The sequence below is a fragment of the Mustela lutreola genome, chromosome 9 (assembly GCF_030435805.1).
Source record: "Mustela lutreola isolate mMusLut2 chromosome 9, mMusLut2.pri, whole genome shotgun sequence".
NCBI classification, from domain to species: domain Eukaryota; kingdom Metazoa; phylum Chordata; class Mammalia; order Carnivora; family Mustelidae; genus Mustela; species Mustela lutreola.
The window spans coordinates 86,305,115-86,323,563 of record NC_081298.1 but is presented as its reverse complement, the minus strand read 5'-3'; the positions used below and the strand labels follow the sequence as shown (position 1 = coordinate 86,323,563).

Genomic DNA, 18,449 nt, shown 5'->3' with positions numbered 1-18,449 from the left:
AAAATTAAGTAAGAAAATAAAGCACCTACTCTCACACAGGGATGGGCTACTGGCAAGCCTGTAAACAAGAGCCTTAAATACCAAGTAAAGGCAATCATAGGAGTTAATCATAAAGTAGCATGTTCCCTGTTACTATGGAAAAAAGCACCTCACAGAGAAATGACTAAATTCTAACCCCAGTTCTGCCACTGAATGAGTAACTTTGGATCAAACACTTAAACTGTATAAGCCTTGGTTTCCTCATCTATAAAATGAAAGGACTGCAAATTAGGAAACTTGCTTCTATCTCTAAAATAGTGTACTTCTGGGATTTAATTACTGGTGAACCAAACCAGAAATGCTGAATGAGACCATGAAGGGAAACAATATAAAATAATGAGATGATCACTTAGTATTAAAAAAAAAAAAGATATTTGTATTAAGTGAGGAACAGGTCAAAATCCAGTCTGTAGCAAAGCAAAGCTTAACTTGTCTACAGAACAAGTTATCTTGTCTACAGAATTTGTCTTAGGAAGTCTATGTACATTTAAAAGAGAGTGACCTGCAATCTCCCAACATTAGGTAACAGCAATAGGGTGTGGCTTAGAAAAATGCACATAACTGTATGTCGAAATCAAACAAGGGTCTGGGGAAAACCCTTTTGTTGCAGTAAATTATTACAGGAATTAACATGTAAACATTCAGTCAAGGGTAAGCACAATCTCAGCACATAATAAGATGAAGATCATGTCCACTGAAACCCTACTTCCTTTTACTAAAGAAAATAACCTCCTCCCAAACCAGGAAAGAAACAAAGCAAAACTACCAGTTCTACAGTGTTTATCCAGAGGCCTAATATCTCCTAAGCTTTGCACCAGTAATTCTATTTCTGCAACTCTATGCCAAGAAAATAATCCTGAACACAGAAAAAATTTCATGTCTAATAATGTCTGTCACAAAAAAAAGGAATGTCTATTACTGAGTTATTATTTAAAAAAGAGGAAATTAGGAACTATATAAATATAAACAAAAATTAAGGAATAGTTAAGTTAAATAAAGCTCTAGTATTTAATGGAACAAAATTTAGCCATTAAAAACAAAGACTGTGGGAGCATTGAAAAAAGTGTGCAAAGTGAGGCAAAACCCTCTAAAATATATAGAATTGTGTATGTAATATTTCAACTATATTTAAAAAAAGAAAACATGGTAAAAAAAGACTGGAAGCAAATACTCAGTAAACAGTTCTATATGACTGGTGAGAATATGGGTAAATTTTTCTACTTTTCTGAGTTCCAAATTCTATTTAATTAATATACTCTATTTTAAATAATAAATAAGTATGCAAAATACATTATTTCATTAATCATCAAAATATTCCTCTAAGTTCAGTAAGGTACAAGTCAATGTTATGTAGCACGAAACACATTTATCATGGAAATCCTGGAAATGCCCTGAAGTAAGACTTTTAAAAATAGGCTGAATTTTTAAGGAAACTCTTCAAAGACTTTTTTTTTTTTTTTTTTTTTTGATTCCTGGGAGATTCTTGAGAAGTTAATTCTAAGATTCCTACTTTTTAAAATGTAATTCTTAACTATATATACATCAAGAAGATGGCTGAACCAGATACTTCGAATATGCAAAATCTGGCCTTCCAACAATTATAACCAGATATTACAAAAATAAAATAATTTACCTAGGATCTCTGCCAATTAGTAAATAAGACCAAAAGCTAAATCCAGGTTTCTTGATGACCATTCTACTGATGTACACGATAGATTTTTTATATAGTAGCTTATAAGCCAAGAATTGGAACTTAATGTTTTTTTTAAAATGCTGGTGCTTTCAGTGTTTTTTGTTTTAAAATTCAAAGCTACCTAAAACCCCTGAACTTGCCAGCACACACACACATGCCTCAGGGCAATATTAAATTACTCATTCTTCTTGTTACCTGTTTTTCCAGGTTGGGTTTTTTTTTTTTTTAATTTTGTGTACATCAGGATCCAGAGGCACATGCATACATACATGTTCCTCTTACTTGCCAATCCCATACCTGTTTTCTTCTAGACATGACAAATTTCCAAAAGGCTTCTCTTACTAAAAAGAACTTTCAAATATAATTCAGGAAAAACTTGAAATTTTTTACATAAAAGAAATGTCTCCAATTATGAAATGTTAAAGTACAAACCACCATTCCTACTGTTCCCCTTTACCTTTCTTTCTTTCTTTCTTTCTTTTTTTTAAGATTTTACTTATTTATTTGGCAAGGAAAGACAGAGAAAGAGGGAACACAAGCCTCCCGCTGACCAGGGAGCCTGATGTGGGCCTCAATCCCAGGACCCTGGGATTATGACCTAAACCAAAGGCAGACACTTAACAACTGAGCCATCCAGGGACCCCCTGCTCCTTTACCTTTCAAGTCTAAGTAGATTATCTCCAAACTTTCAAAATGTCCTCACTGTACTGTTTTCCAAATAATATCATTCACCTTTGGCGTTATGTTTAAACATCCTCCAATTTCAGAATCCTACCATAAAATTCTTTGTTTGTATACTTAATGGGACTGGGGGAGGAAGTGAAAAAAAGTTAAAAAATGGAAATAGACGAAGTCTTTGGATCTCTTTGCAGCTTCATGAAATTTAATGAAGGGCTTAGAAAAACCTAATCTTTTCTATGAAACATTACCTCAAGAACCACTATCAAATACTCAATAAAATACCAAAATGAAGAAATACGTTCTTTATGGAGTTTTGAAAACAGACAGTATTGTAAAATCAAATTAGTAATAGGTAGAATTACAAATGAAGACCCCTAGTTTGCAACTTTTCACTGCAGGAGCCTTCACGTGCTTCGAAATCTCAACTAATATCCTGTCCTTCCTTCTTTGCCTGTTATGCTTCATTTTATTTCTCTTTACTGACTTCTATTAACACTATATCAGGGACGCCTGGGTGGCTCAGTTGGTTAAGCAGCTGCCTTCGGCTCAGGTCATAATCCCAGCGTCCTGGGATCGAGTCCCACATCGGGCTCCTTGCCCCGCAGGGAGCCTGCTTCTCCCTCTGACTCTGCCTTCCACTGTGTCTGCCTGTGCCCGTTCTCGCTCGCTCTCTCTCGGACAAATAAATAAATAAATTTAAAAAAAAAAAAAAAAAAAAAAAAAAAAACACTATATCAATATTTTAACAGTAAGAAAAATACACAATTCTCTTATGTACATATATTTAGTGCATTTTATTTTGTTTCAATGTTTTCTGATATTTAAATTAAAATATTAAAGATATAAATATTAAGTCAATTATTTGTACTCTACTTAAACATGATTTTAATTGTTTTTGTTTGTTTGCTTTCAGGAAACCGGAGATGATGGTTCTCTTAGAATGGTTCACTTTGGTTTGGTGTAGACAATAAAAAAAACTTTATTTTCACTTAAAAAAAAAAAACTTTATTTTTCACATCTAAACTTTTTCATGGCCTAATACAGATTAGAATCTCCCTGTACAGATTAAAAAGAAAAAAGATAGTATGAATTAGTTAAGAGTTTTAAATTCAGAATATTCTCAAAGTGAACTTTTATTAGTTTCAAAACCATGTAGCATAACAGCAGTGATCCTAAGTAAAAGTCCTTAATTTATTTTCAATAATGTAAAATTTTCAGTTTCTTAAATTGTACATTAATGCTTAAAAAGTAAAATATTTAAACCTGGTTCTCCAAGTATTTTAAACATTTCTTGTGATCTTGTTTACATTATTAATTTGCAAAATGAATAAGATATTTATTAAGCAAAAATTTCCCATTATTGGGAGACAACTGTCTATGGGTCTGTTGAATTATTGCTATGAGGGAAAGAATGTCCCTGGGGGCCAGATACCATCCCTGGCGCATAGGTCAGGCATGTTTACTGCCCAGTGGAAAAGCTTTATTTTCTTTTTTGGTAAAGATTTTATTGCTAAGTTGTTACGCCTAACATTGGGCCCAAACTCACCACCCCAAGATCAAGAGTGACATGCTCCACTGACCAAGCCAACCAGGCTCCCCATCCATTTGAAAAGATTTAAAGTTCCCAAGCTCAGTGATCCTATCCACTGAGTGTGCAGGTATCATCTGACCCTCTTTATATCACCCTGTGGGAATGGGCTTTGGAAACAATGCCCCCACCAAAGGCTGACACTCCAGTTCCTATTACTATGAATAATAAACTGTCTTTTGTTTCTGACTCTGGAGTCTCATGTCTTCTACCAGCATGAAACTGTTGCTTGTTAACTTCTTAGCTTACAAAGAGGGTAAAAATCTTAAAACCTTCACAGTTCTTGATACCAATTCATTAACAGACAGCATATATTTTACAACAGTAAATGTGTATAATAATCAGCATCTTTTTCAAATGTCATACATGAAGTAAATTATGTACTTAAAAGTTATAGTTAAAAGTTAGATTGAAGGCTTTTATACTTCAGGTTTTTCTCCCTGCTTCCTATTCATCTGTACTTCTACCAGACGGTATGACGATGAAAGGAAGTAAAACTCAAATTAGATTTTTCAGTTTGCTATTGCTCTGGAAAAGATTTAGTAATACATGGTATGTGAGCCATACTAAAAAGAGATGTAGAGTTACCAGCAAATTTTCATTTTATTATCCCCATCCTTCTTTATCACAATAATCAAAAGTTAACTAATGTTTTTAATGAAAAAATTGTATTGATAAAGATAGTTCTTTCAAGATTGCAAACATTTTCTCCAGATTTTCTAATAAATAGTCATTAACCAAAAATATAAACCACATTTCCTGATCTACCATATCCTTTTATTCATTTTACCACTGTCTTCTACAACGATGTGAGAGACTGGTAGAAAAGTTCAGTTTTATTTCTAGGTCCTATTTGAGTAGATATAGTCTATGCTAAATAGATATAGTCAATGCAAAAAAGTGAAAATTTAAATGAGACATTAAGATAAAATATACATATAAATACAACTATTTTGTCCTACATAATTATAATGACATTAAGTTTCCCAGTTACCTAAATGAAAACTAAGCAATTTTAATTCTTAGATAAATTGCCCATTTCCCCCCCTTCACATGCCTCTGGAAAAATTAAATATATATGAAACCAAGTCTAGACAGTAAAAGAATACATTATACAAGAGATCCTTGACAACATCCATCTATAAATGTTGTGTTTTCCCAATGCTGTGAACCCGAGGATGTTTACTAATTATTCCAATAAATTAATCTTCCTGCTCTGCTACCACCACAGCTCTAAAGTGAAAATAGTGGCACAGACAAGGACAACTAGGTAGCACTGAGAGGTTCAGTTTCTCACTCAGGAATGGATCTATAAGATTTTCTATTCTTCAAAATTCTCAGATCTCCAATAATTTCCATATTAACTCATATTAAGTTTGACACTGTGCCTTTTACTGGAATAAACTGTTTAAAATCCCTATCTCTTAATGGTTTGGGTTCATTAAAAAGCCAAATAACCTGAACTAATATTATACTTTTTTTCTGAATATCTACACAATAGTAAAAATAAGAATTATCAAATTTACAAGTAACACCATATTCTAAACTTTATTAATTGTATATTTTAAAGTATATAAAAACAGACACACAGACCAATGGAATAGAATGGTAAGCTCACAAATAAACCCTCACATATGTAATCAAATGATTTTGATTTTCAACAAGAGTACTATGACCATTCAATGGGAAAAAGAACAATCTTTTCAACAAATGGGCTGGGAAAATGGGGTATCCACATGCCAATGAATGAGGTTGAACCTTATCTTGCACCAGACAAAAAATTTTACTCAAAATGGATTGAAGACCTGAACATTAAGACTTAATTTATATAATAAAACTCTTAGAAGGAAATATGGGGACAAAATCCAAAGTGATTTCTTGGATATGACACCAAAAGTACAGACAACAAAAGTAAAAATAGATTAAACTGAACAATATCAGTATTTAAAACTCTGTAACTCAAAAGATACTATCAACAGAGTGAGAAAGTAACCTACAGGATTGGAGAAAATATTTACAAATCATGTTTCTGGTAAGAACTCCTACAACAACCACAAAAACAAACAGCCCTATTAAAAATGGGCAAAGAACTTGAAGAGACATTTCTCCAAAGGTAATATATAAATGGCCAGTAATCACATGAAAAGATAGGCAACATCATTAATTATTAGGGAGATGCAAATCAAAACTAGGGATGAGATACCACTTAACCACATTAGAATGGTTATTACTAAAAAAGAAAAAAAGAAAAATGTCGGCAAGGATATAGAAAACTGGAACCCTGTGAACTCTTGATTGTAATATAAAATGCTACCGCTGCTATGGAAAACATACAGTGGTTCCTCGAAGAATTAAAAATAAAATTGCCATCCAGCAATTTCACTTCTGGTATATAGCCAAAAGAATATAAAGTAGGGATCCAAATATTTATATACCCATATTTATAGAAGCATTATTCACAACAATGTGAATATACTAACACTACTGAACTGTACACTTCAAACTGATTAAGATGATAAATTTTATGTTTATATGTATTTTATCAAAATTTTTAGGGCGCCTGGGTGGCTCAGTGGGTTAAGCTGCTGCCTTCGGCTCGGGTCATGATCTCAGGGTCCTGGGATCAAGTCCCACATCGGGCTCTCTGCTCAGCAGGAAGCCTGCTTCTTCCTCTCTCTCTCTCTCTGCCTGCCTCTCTGCCTACTTGTGATCTCTGTCAAATAAATAAATAAAATAAAATAAAATTTTTTTTTAAATATGCATATAACAGGGTACCTGAGTGGCTCAGTCAATTAAGTGTCTAATTCTTGATCATAGCTCAGGTCTTCATCTCAGGGTCATGAGCTCAGCATGAAACCTACTTAAAAAAAAAAAAAAATATATATATATATATATATATACATACATACATACACACACATATAAATTCAAATTATATATCTAAATTATATATAAGTATACATAAAATATAAAATATACATATATATGTATGTATGTAACATACAGGTTTACCTTATTATATGACCTTGAAGGCTCTGCTCTGATAGAAGTACACTGAGATTGGTTATCTCCTTAAAATAATGCCAAAGAAGAGCTAAATTTCAGAAGTACCAAGATTTTTCTAAATTTCAATAACCTAAAGTATAATCTTCAAATAACATCAGTTCGCTTTTTTAAAAATTCATGGGAATTAAAACACAATTCTTTAAAAAACTTACATTTTGGAGAATTTGGGAAGATGGTTAAGTAGGAGAATCCTGAACTCACCTCCTTCCATGAATACATCAAGGCTGCAACTAGATATAGCGTAACTCAATCTGAAAATGACCTAAAGACTAACAGACTAGCTCTTCCACAGCTAAAGATGTAAAGGAAAAAAAAAAAAAAAAACACATCAAGAGGGGTAGGAGGAGGTGCATGGGTGGCTCAGTGAGTTAAAGCCTCTGCCTTTGGCTCAGGTCATGATCTCAGGGTCCTGGGATGGAGCCCCACATCAGGCTCTCTGCTCAGCAGGGAGCCTGCTTCCCTTCCTCTCTCTGTCTCTCTGCTTACTTGTGATCTCTGTCAAATAAATAAATAAAATCTTAAAAAAAAAAAAAAAAAAGTGTGGGTGGGGGTTAGGAGGGCCAGAGATGTGGCTGGGAATCAAAACCCTGGTGTAGTGACCCACAAGCAAGTGGGATATCAAAAGTGTAGAGGTTGTCCCTGAGGAGCAAGAGGACCCAAGTCCCCCACCATTAGGTATGTTCCCCACCCTGGGGAACTGTGCTGGGAGGACATGCCCACATAACATGTGGCTTTGAAAATCAGCAGGGCTTAAGCAGTAGCTTTGAAAATGAGCCTGACTCCAGAAGAACCAGAGGGCTATGGAACTGAGATTTCACTCTTAAAGAACCAGCACACTATAACATTTGCTCTAACACCCAGCACAGGAGCAAGCACTCAAAAAGCACCTGGGCTGGGGCACCTGGGTAGTTCAGATGGTTAAGTGTCTTTGGCTCAGGTCATGATCTCCAGGTCCTGGGATTAAGCCCCATGCCAGGGCCCAGCTCAACAGGGTGTCTGCTTTTCCCTCTCCCTCTGCCTCTCCCCGTGGTTGTACTCTCTCTGTCTCTCTCTCTCTCAAATGAATGAATAAAATCTTTTAAAAAAGGCACCTGGGCTCTACATGAAGGGCATTTTTTAATAACTTTAGGGTATGTGCTAGAGGTGCAGGGATCAGTATGGAATTGCTGATGCGTACCATTATTCTTGACCCACTTCAGCCTAGCTAGCCCAACATTGGTAGAAGACAGTACTGACAATCTCTATCTAACTTGCTAGCAGTACTTTCCCAGCCCCAACATTCCCCCCAAAAACCCACCCGACCCTATAGGCCCACCTCAACAGGTATCCCTCCAAAATGTCTTTTGCCCCATTAAGAGGGTCCAGCACCACTCGCCAGCAAGTCCACAACAGTTATAGCAGAGCCTGTCAGCTAGCTATACCACAGGCTAATCCCACCAACAAGCATGCCCTCAGCAGCAGCAGCCAGGCTTCTTCACCATCTATGCCAGGTAATAGACCCGCTCACCATTGTGCTGGCAGTATTCACACCCAGTCATTGCAGTCAGCCAGTCTGGGAACCAGCCCCCAGATCCGCCACCAGAATGCCCGTAAAACTTGTGACTCAATCATAATGGGTGGATGCATGCACCTCACACAGGAGACATTCCTGAAGCACCTGATTCTGGTAACCAGTGGGTTACCCTACTGGGCCCCACAGACATCTTGCACATAAGGTCACTATTTTCAAGGCCAGGAGACATAGCTGATCTACCAAATAAAAAGAAACAAACACACAGAGTTAAACAATATTTAAAAAAGAACAGTTTTAAAAATATAACAGGACAAACTCCAGAAAAAGAACTGAACAAAATGAACCTACTGATAAAGAGTTCGAAGTAGTGTTCATAAAGATGCTCACCAGATTTAAGAGAAGAGCGGATGAATTCAGTGAGAACATCAACAAAGATATAAAATATTGAAAAAAAATAAGAGCTAAAGAATAAAGTAACTGAAATGAAAAACATACTGGAGGGAATTGAAAGCAGATAGAGGATGCATAGGGACAGATTAATGATCTGGAAGACAAAGTAGTGAAAATCGTCCAAGACGAACAGCAAAAAGAGAAAAGAATTTTAAAAATGAAGATAGAGTAAGCGACCTCTGGGACAACATCAAGCATACTAACACTCACATTATGGGTGTCCCAGAAGGAGAAGAAAGAGGTAAAGAGGTAGAAAAGTTATTTGAAGAAATAACAGATGAAAACGTCCCTAACCTGGGGAAAAAAACAAACATCTAGATCCAGGAAACACAGAGACCTAAACAAGATGAACCAAGAAGGTCCACACTAACACACATAATAATTATAATGCCAAAAATTAAGAAAAAAGGAGAATCTAAAAGCAGTAAGAGAAAAGCAATTAGTTACATAGAAGCGATACCCCATGTGGTTATCAGCTGATTTCTCAGCAGAAACTTTTCCAGCCAGAGAAGAGTCGCATGATATATTCAAGGTGCTGAAAGGAAAAAAAAACCCTACAACCAAGAATACTCCACCTGCAAGTTTATCATTCAGAATTGAAGGAGCAACATAGCATTTCCTAGACAAACAAAAGTTAAAGAAGTTCATCACCACTAAACCATAAAAAAATGTTAAAGACCCTTCTTTAATCAGAAAAGGAAAGGCCATAACCAAAAATAAGAACATTATGAAAGGAAAAGTATCTCACTAGTAAAAGCAAACATATAATAAACATAGCAATCATTTATAATTTCAGTACAAAGTTTAAAAGACAGGTAGTAAAATCAATTATGTCTACAAAAATTAGTTAAAAAATTAGTTGAGACGTACAAAATAAAGATATAAATATGACATCATACACCTAAAAGGTGGAAGGGGAAGTAAAAATGTGCTTTTAGGATGTGTTCAAACACAGGTGGTCATCAACTTAAAATGGACTTCTATATACACAGGTTATATATAAACATCACAGTAACCATGACCAAAAACCTGTAACACAGACACAAGAAAATATAAGGAAAGAAAGCCAAGCATAACACTAAAGCCATCTAACCATAAGGAAAGAGAGCAAAAAAGAATGAACAGAGAACTACAAAAAGAACCAGGACAGATTTAACAAAATGGCAATAAGTTCATAACCGCCAGTAATCATTTTAAATGTAAATGGACTAAGGTCTCCCATCAAAAGAAATAAAGAGACTGAATGGATTAATAAAATTTTTTAAAAAGACCAATCTATATGCTGTCTACAAAAGACACACTGTAGTTATATTTTTTTAAGTAGGCTCCTTGCTCAGCGTGAAACCCAATATTGGGCTTGAACTCACCAACTCACCACCCTGAGACTGAGACTTAGCCTAAGATCAAGAGTTCTGACTGAGCCACCCAGAAGTCCCAAGACACTCACTCTAGATCAAAAGATACATACAACCTGAAAGCAAAATGACAGAAAGAGATACACTATGCAAATGGAAGAAAACAGAATAAAGCCCTTATATGAAAAACCCATAGCCAACATTATATTCAATGGTGAAAAATTGAGGGCTTTTCCCCTAAAGTCAGGAACAAGATAAGAATATCTACTTTCATCACTTTTATTCAACACAGTACTAGAAGCCCTAGTCACAATGATTACACAACATAAAGAAAAAAAGTCATCCCAGTTCGGTAAAGAAGTAAAACTCTATTTGCAGATGACATGAGACTATATATAGAAAACCCTAGAAACTCCATCAAAAAAACTACTAGAACTGACAAATGAGTTCAGTAAAGTTGCAGGATAAAAAACCAACATATGAAAATCTGTTGCATTCCTATGTATTAAAAATGAAGCAGCAGAAAGTGGAGTTAAGAAAACAATCCCATTTACAATGATCAAAAACAGTATCTTAACAAGATCAAAGACCTATTCTTCGAAAACTATAAAACAGTACTAAAAGAAACTGAAGAAGACACACTTACACACACACACACACACACACACACACAAAAGGAAAGCATTTCACACTCATGGGTTAGAAGAACAAATATTGCTAAAATGGCTAAACTACCAAAAATATTTCCAGATTAAATGCAATTCCTACCAAAATACCAGTAACATTTTTCACAGAACTAGAACAATCCTAAAATTTGTATAGAACCACAAAGATCCTAAAATAGCCAAAGAAACCTTGAAAAACAAAAACTAGATGTATCACACTCCAAGATTCCAAATTATATTACAAAGTGGTAGCAATTAAAACAGTATGGTACTGGCATAAAAAGAGACACATAGATCAATGGAATAGAATAAAAAAACAAACTCAGAAATAAACCCCCAATTACATAGTCAATCGACAATGGAGGAATGAATATACGATGTGAAAAAGACAGTCTCTTCAACAAATGGGTGCTGGGAAAACTGGACAGCAACATGAAAAAGAATGAAACTGAACCACTTTGTTTTACTATACACAAAAATAAACCCAAAATGGACTAAGGACATATATATGAGACCTGAAACCATAAAAATCCTTGAAAAGAGCACAGGTAGTAATCTCTCTGACATCAGTCATTACAACATTTTTTAAGATCTGTCTCCTGAGACAAGGGAAATAAAAACAACTGGGACTTCATCAAAATAAAAAGTTTCTGCAGAGTGAAGAAAACAAACAAAACAAAAAGGTAAACTAATGAGTAGAAGATATCTGCAAATGACATATGTAATAAAAGATTAACATCCAAAATATCTAAAGAACTGATACAACTCAACACTCCCAAAACAAATACTACAATTTAAAAATGGGCAGAAGACATAAGCAAACATTTCTCCAAAGAAGACCCACAGACGCCAGCAGACACATGAAAAGATGCTCAACATCACTCATCTTAAGGGAAATGCAAATCAAAAGCACAATGAGCTATCACCTCACATCTGTCAGAATGGCTAAAATCAAAAATAAGAGAAACAAGTGTTGGCAAGGATGTAGAGGAAAAGGAACCTTCATGCAGTGTTGGCAGGAATGAAAATTGGTGCAGCCATTGTGGAAAACAGCATGGAGTTCCTCAAAAAGTTAAAAAATAGAACTACCCTATGATTCAGGAATCACACTACTGAATATTTATCCCCAAAATACAAAAACACTAATCCAAAAGGATATATGCTCCCCTGGGTTTATTGCTGGAGGATTTAAAATAGCCAAACTGGAGGCACCTGGGTGGCACAGTCAGTTGAGCGTCCCACTTAGTTTTGGCCAGGGTCATGATAAATATAGATAACAGATAAATGTAAGAGAAGGGGAAAAAAGAGGGAAGCAAACCATAACAGACTCTTAATTATAGAGAACAAATTAAGGGTTGATGGAGGGAGGTGTGTGGGAGGGATGAGCTAAATGGGTGATGGATACAAGGAAGGCACTTATAGTAATGAGCACTGGGTATTATATGTAAATGATGAATCACTAAATTCTACTCCTGAAACCAATATTACTTTATATGTTAACTAACTAAAATTTAAATAGAAACTGGGACAAAACAAATGAGCAAAGAAAAAAAGACAAATCAAGAAAGAGTCCCTTAACTATAAACAGATGATTACCAGAGGAGAGGTTGGTTACCAGATGGTTACCAAAGGGGAAATAGAGGATGTGGATTTAAGAGTACACTTTACAATGATGAAAAAAACCCTAAAAATATAAAATACTGATAAATGAACTGAAAATGACACAAAGAAATGGAAAAATATTCCATGCTCATGAATTAAAAGAATAATATTAAATGTTAAAATGTCCATACTACCCAAATGCAATCCCTATCAAAATACCAATAGTATTTTTCATAGAACTAGAGCAAATAATCCTGAAATTTGTATGGAACCACAAAAGATCTCAAATAGCAAAAACAATCTCAAGAAGGAAGAACAAAGTCAGAGGTTTCATAATCCCAGATTTCAAACCATACTATATATATAGAATGGTTTGACATATACAACTATACTATGGTAATCAAAACAATATGGTACTGGCATAAAAACAGAAACAGATTAGCAGAAGAGAACAAACAGCCCAGAAATAAACCCATATTTATGTGGTCAATTAATCTATGACAAAGGAGGCAAAGACAAAAATAGACAATGAGGAAAAGACAATCTCCTTAATAGTAGGAGTGGGAAAACTGAACATTTACATGCAAAAGAATGAAACAGCCATGCTCTTATTCCATACACAAAAATAAACTCAAAATAGATTAAATACCTACATACAAGACTAAAACCATAAAAGTCCTAGAAGAAAACGTGTGCAGTAAACTCATGGACATTTGTCAGCAATGTTTTTGGATCTGACCCCTCAGACATGGACAACAAAAGCAAAGTAAATAAAAATTTTTAAAGACTTTATTTATTCATTTGACTGACAGAGAGAGAGAGAGAGAGAGAGAGAGTGTGCAAGCAAGGGGAGTGGCAGGCAGAGGGAGAAGGAGAAGCAGTCTCCCTGATGAGCAGGGGGAGCCCAACGTAGGGCTCAATCGCAGCACTCCTGGTTTATGACCTGGGCTGAAAGCAATTGTTTAATCAACTGAGCCACCCAAGAACCCAGTAAATAATTTTTTTTTTTTAAAGCAAAAATAGGGGCACCTGAATGGCTCAGTCAGTCAAACATCTGACTCTTGATTTTGGCTCAGGTCATGGTCTCGGGGTTAAGAGAGCAAGCCATCTGTCAGGCTCCATGCTGGGCATGAAACCTGCTTGGGATTTTCTCCCTTCCCCTTCTCTCCCCTACTCGCTTACTCTCTCTTACTCTAAACAAATAAATAAATAACTAGGACTAGATCAACTAAAAAGCTTTTACACAGTGAAGGAAACTAACAAATCAAAAAGGTAACCTACTGACTGGGAGAAGAGATTTGCAAATGATATATCCAATTAAGAGATAATATCTAAAATATATAAAGAACTCAGAAAACAACACCAAAAAACCAAACAACCCAGTTTAAAAAATGGGCAGAGATCATTTGAATTAACATTTTTTCAAAGACATACAGATGGAACAGACATATAAAAAGATGTTCATCATTAATCACCAGGAAAACATAAATCAAAACCACAATGAGATATCACCTCACCCCAGTAGGAAGGCTATTATCAAATGACAAGAAATAAGTATTATCAAGGAGTTGGAGAAAAGAGCCCTCCTGCCCACTGTTAAGAATGAAAACTGCTATAGCCACTATGGAAAACAGTAAGGATTCCTCAAACAATTGAAAACAGAAATACCATAATGATCTAGTAATTCTACTTCTGGGTATTTACCTAAAGAAAATAAAAACATTAATTTAAAAAGATTCACCCCTACATTTACTGGGGCACAATTTATAGTGCCAAGTTATAGAAGGCACCTAAGTATCCATAGATAGAGGAATGAATAAAAAAGATATCTAAGAGCTCTACATGGAGTATTACTCAGCCATAAAAAAGAAAGAAATCTTGCCTTCTGTGACATGAATGGACCTAGAGGGTATTATGCTAAGTGAGAGAAGGCAGATGGAGAATGAGAAATACCAAATGGTTCAGTATATGTGGCATCTAAAAAATAAATGAATAAACAATTAAAAAAAAACAAAAACAGAAACAGGGGCGCCTGGGTTGCTCAGTAGGTTAAGCCTCTGCCTTTGGCTCAGGTCATGATCTCAGGGTCCTGGGATCCAGCCCTGCATTGGGCTCTCTGCTCAGCAGGAAGCCTGCTTCCGCTTCCTGCTTCCTCCCCACCTCCCCACCACCACACACCTCTCTGCTTACTTGTGATCTATCAAATAAATAAATAAAATCTTAAAAAAAAAAAACAAACAACAGACTCAAATACAGAAGACAAATTGGTGATTATTAGAGGGGAGAGGTGTGGAAAGATGAGCAAAACAGTTATAAAATAAGTCAGTGATGAAATGTACATAATAAGGAATATAGTCCATTACTATTATAATAACTGTGTGGTGACAGATGGTAACTACACTTAAGGTGAGCATTTTATAATGTATATAAATGTCAAATCACTATGTTATACATCTGAAACTAATGTAACATTGTATGTGAACTATATATACTTACAATAAAATATTTTTAAAAATAAAGGGACACCTGGCTGGCTTAACCTGTATAGCACACAACTCTTGCTCTCAGGGTTGAGAGTTCAAGTGCCATAATCGCTGTGTAGCCTACTTAAAAATAAAATATAAAAATAAACTAAAAAATTAAAGAATCCAGATTTAATTTTGCTCTGCTAAAAATCTACTTCAATATTCTACTTCCATTCTCAAAGAAAATAAGCAGTATTCCTTAATTCTCTCACAATGTTTTTTTTTGTTTTTGTTTTTGTTTTTGTGTGTTTGTTTTTTAGAAAGGGAGAGGAGAGGGGCAGAGAGAGGAGAGGAGAGAGAATCTTAAGTAGGCTTAGCATGGAGCCTGACACAGGGCTTGATCTCACGGCCCTGTGACCATGACCTGAGCCAAAAATCAAGAGTTGGATGCTTAGTCAACTGAGCCATCCAAGCACCCCACTCTCACAATTATTCTAATATAGACTACAAATATTGTCAGGAGTTACATAAGTTTCTCAAAACTTGTAAGTAAGCTCTATGCCCAGTGCAGGGCTTGAACTCATGACGCAAAGATCAAGAGCCACACACTCTCCAACTGAGCCAGCCAGATGCCCTTAAAACTTTCATTTTTTATTTTTTTTATTGTTTTGCTATTTTATTTATTCAATTTTAAGTGGGCTCCATGCTGGGCATGCACATGGGGCCTGACCTCACAACACTGAAATCAAGACCTGAGCTGAGATCAAGAGTTGGATGTTTAACCGACTGAGTCACCCAGGTGCCCCAAAACTTTTATTTTTTAAGTATTTATTAAAAGAGTTTTGGGGTGCCTGGGTGGCTCAGTTGGTTAAGTGGCTGCCTTCACCTCTGCTCATGATCCCAGGGTCCTGGGATCGAGCCCTTAATCTAGCTCTTCGCTTGGCAGGGAGCCCGCTTCTCCCTCTGCCTGCCACTCGCCCTGCTCGTTCTCTCCCTCTCTCTCTCCCCCGCAAAAATAAAAATCTTTAAAAATAAATAAATAAATAATTTTACTTAAAGTCAGTATTTCTACTCTACCACTCAACTATTTACATAAAAGGATAGTTACAAATCATTTTCAGAGGTGTCTGGGTGGCTCAGTCAGTTAAGTGTCTACCTTCAGCTCAGGTCATGGTCCCTGGGCCCTGCAATCAAGCCCCATATCCAGCTCCCTGCTCAGCAGAGACCCTGCTTCTCACTCTCCCACTGCTGCTCTCCATGCTTGTGCTCTCTGTCAAATAAATAAAATTTTCTAATAAATTTTTTAAAAATCATTTTAAAAACCATCTCCTGTTAGGAAAAAAGTAAGCTTTACTTAAATTTCCTTTAAATATTTTTAAAATGTATGTCCATTAATTACAAACCACAATCCTCATACTATAACAGCTACTTTTATCTTTTGTGCTCCATTTTGATATTCACCTATGTATATTTAGTTTTTACCTGTTTCATCCATGAATCTCTATGAAAGTCAAAGAAAAATGTTTGTGAGATCTATTTAAATTTGGAGAATTATACAACTAGTCAAGAAGTGTAGAATTCATCCCACATAAAATAATTTATCCATTGAGCTTTTTTGCTGAATTGCAGCCATATTTCTGTCAGTTCAAATGATGATCTATATATGAGGGATTAATCTGACACAAGACAGTAAAGCTTAATCTTTCAGTATATCATAATCTATTTATTCTGTATGTTAAGAGGATTTCAGATTTTAAAATTATACAAGAAGTGATGCCAGAAATGTACACAGAGTAAGATTTTCCTAAAATATTAAGTTTTAATGTCTATATAACATGAATAGACTTTATTTTAAAATGTCAAAAATGTCGGGGCACCTGAGTGGCTCAGTGGGTCAAGCCTCTGCTTTCGGCTCAGGTCATGATCTCAGGGTCCTGGGATCAAGCCCTGCATCAGGTTCCCTGCTCAGCAGGGAGCCTGCTTCCCCCTCTATCTCTGTCTGCTGCTCTGCCTACTTGTGACTTCTCTCTCTGTGTCAAATAAATAAACAAAATCTTTTTTTAAAAAAAAAAGTCAAAAAATGTCTAAAGTATCAAATGATTGCCTTATTTTAAAATGTCAAATAAATCATTTAATTTTTAAGAGGCAGAATTAAAGTCCTCACTTGGTAACATTTTATATAAAAGATATTAAATCTTAAATACACAAAATTTTTGAAGGGGTGACTAGCTAGAAGTCAGCATGTTCTCATTTTGTGGCACTTAATGAAGTTACCACTATTAAGAGAGGAGAGATGTGCTCATGTAATTCATAAGAGTAAAAGGCATTATCAGACTAAAAGATGAACCCTTGCTTTACTCTGTAATTATTCACACTATATATAAAAAATAAAATTACTCGTGCCATATACAAGAGATGCCACTAATCTCTTCTTTGAAAACCTGTCCTGCTCATAACCCTAGAAGGGAAAGTTCCCTTGTGCCATTTGACCCTGTCCCTTCACTCCGAACCCAACTCCAGAACACAACTGATTGAGCAATTCATTATTCTCTCCTGGAAATTTGGAATTAGAAGATGAGACACTTATTGTGGGATGCAGAGCTAGAAGTCATGTGGACTATAGGTCTTAGGCTATCACTTTGAAATGGTCTTGATAAGGCCATATGCAAGTAAATATGTGAGCCGGAAAGTCAGTTTATAATGAATAAGAAGAGAGAAGCAAACATGCAGAGAAATGTCAACAAGCCAGCTGGTTCCAGAGAGCTGTTTCCTCAAGGCTGCCAGCAATTGAATGAAATGAAATGCCCTTTAAGATACCAACTCTTTCCAAGAGAGTTTTACTTGAACCTTTTTGAATGCTTTCTGCTTTCATAAACAAACATTCCTTGATTATGACAATGATTCAGAAAACATTTCATACACAGAGCTTTACAAAATAATTAAGGACTTCCAAAAACAAGACAGAATAAAGAAACAAACTCAAATTTCCTTTAAAATGTCTGAGAACTACTGCTTTTGCAAATATGAACAGCATGAGAGAAATGACACCATTAAATAGATATTGCCCTTTAACCCTCAAAAATCTGCAATAAAGGGGCACCTGGTTGGCTCAGTCAGTGCAGCATGCAACTTTTGATCTTTGGGCTGTGAGTTTGAGCATCACATTGGGCATTGAGCTTACTTAAAAAAAAAAAAAAAAATCTGCAATAAAGCACTCAAGGTGTGAAACTTCCTCACCCAGAACCTGGTAACATCTTAGGATGTTAATGTCTAGATTTGAGTATCTACCTACCTCCTTCACATTTGTGTGATTTTTTTCAATCCCTTAGTCT

At 35.5% G+C, this 18,449-nt stretch overlaps 1 protein-coding gene across 10 annotated transcripts in view; it reads left to right on the top strand.

Moving 5' to 3' along the window:
• WDPCP (WD repeat containing planar cell polarity effector) overlaps positions 1 to 18,449 on the top strand; it is a 573,555-nt gene that overhangs the window by 537,895 nt on the left and 17,211 nt on the right. For 9 of the 10 annotated variants that reach the window (XM_059187803.1, XM_059187806.1, XM_059187804.1 and 6 more), the window contains one exon: positions 3,327 to 4,190. The exons of the other annotated variant lie outside the window; for it this stretch is intronic. In XM_059187803.1, the coding sequence (XP_059043786.1) occupies positions 3,327 to 3,377 (51 nt within the window). In that variant the 3' untranslated portion in view covers positions 3,378 to 4,190. Of the gene's footprint in view, positions 1 to 3,326; positions 4,191 to 18,449 lie in introns of those variants that run through there. 10 annotated transcript variants of the gene reach the window in all.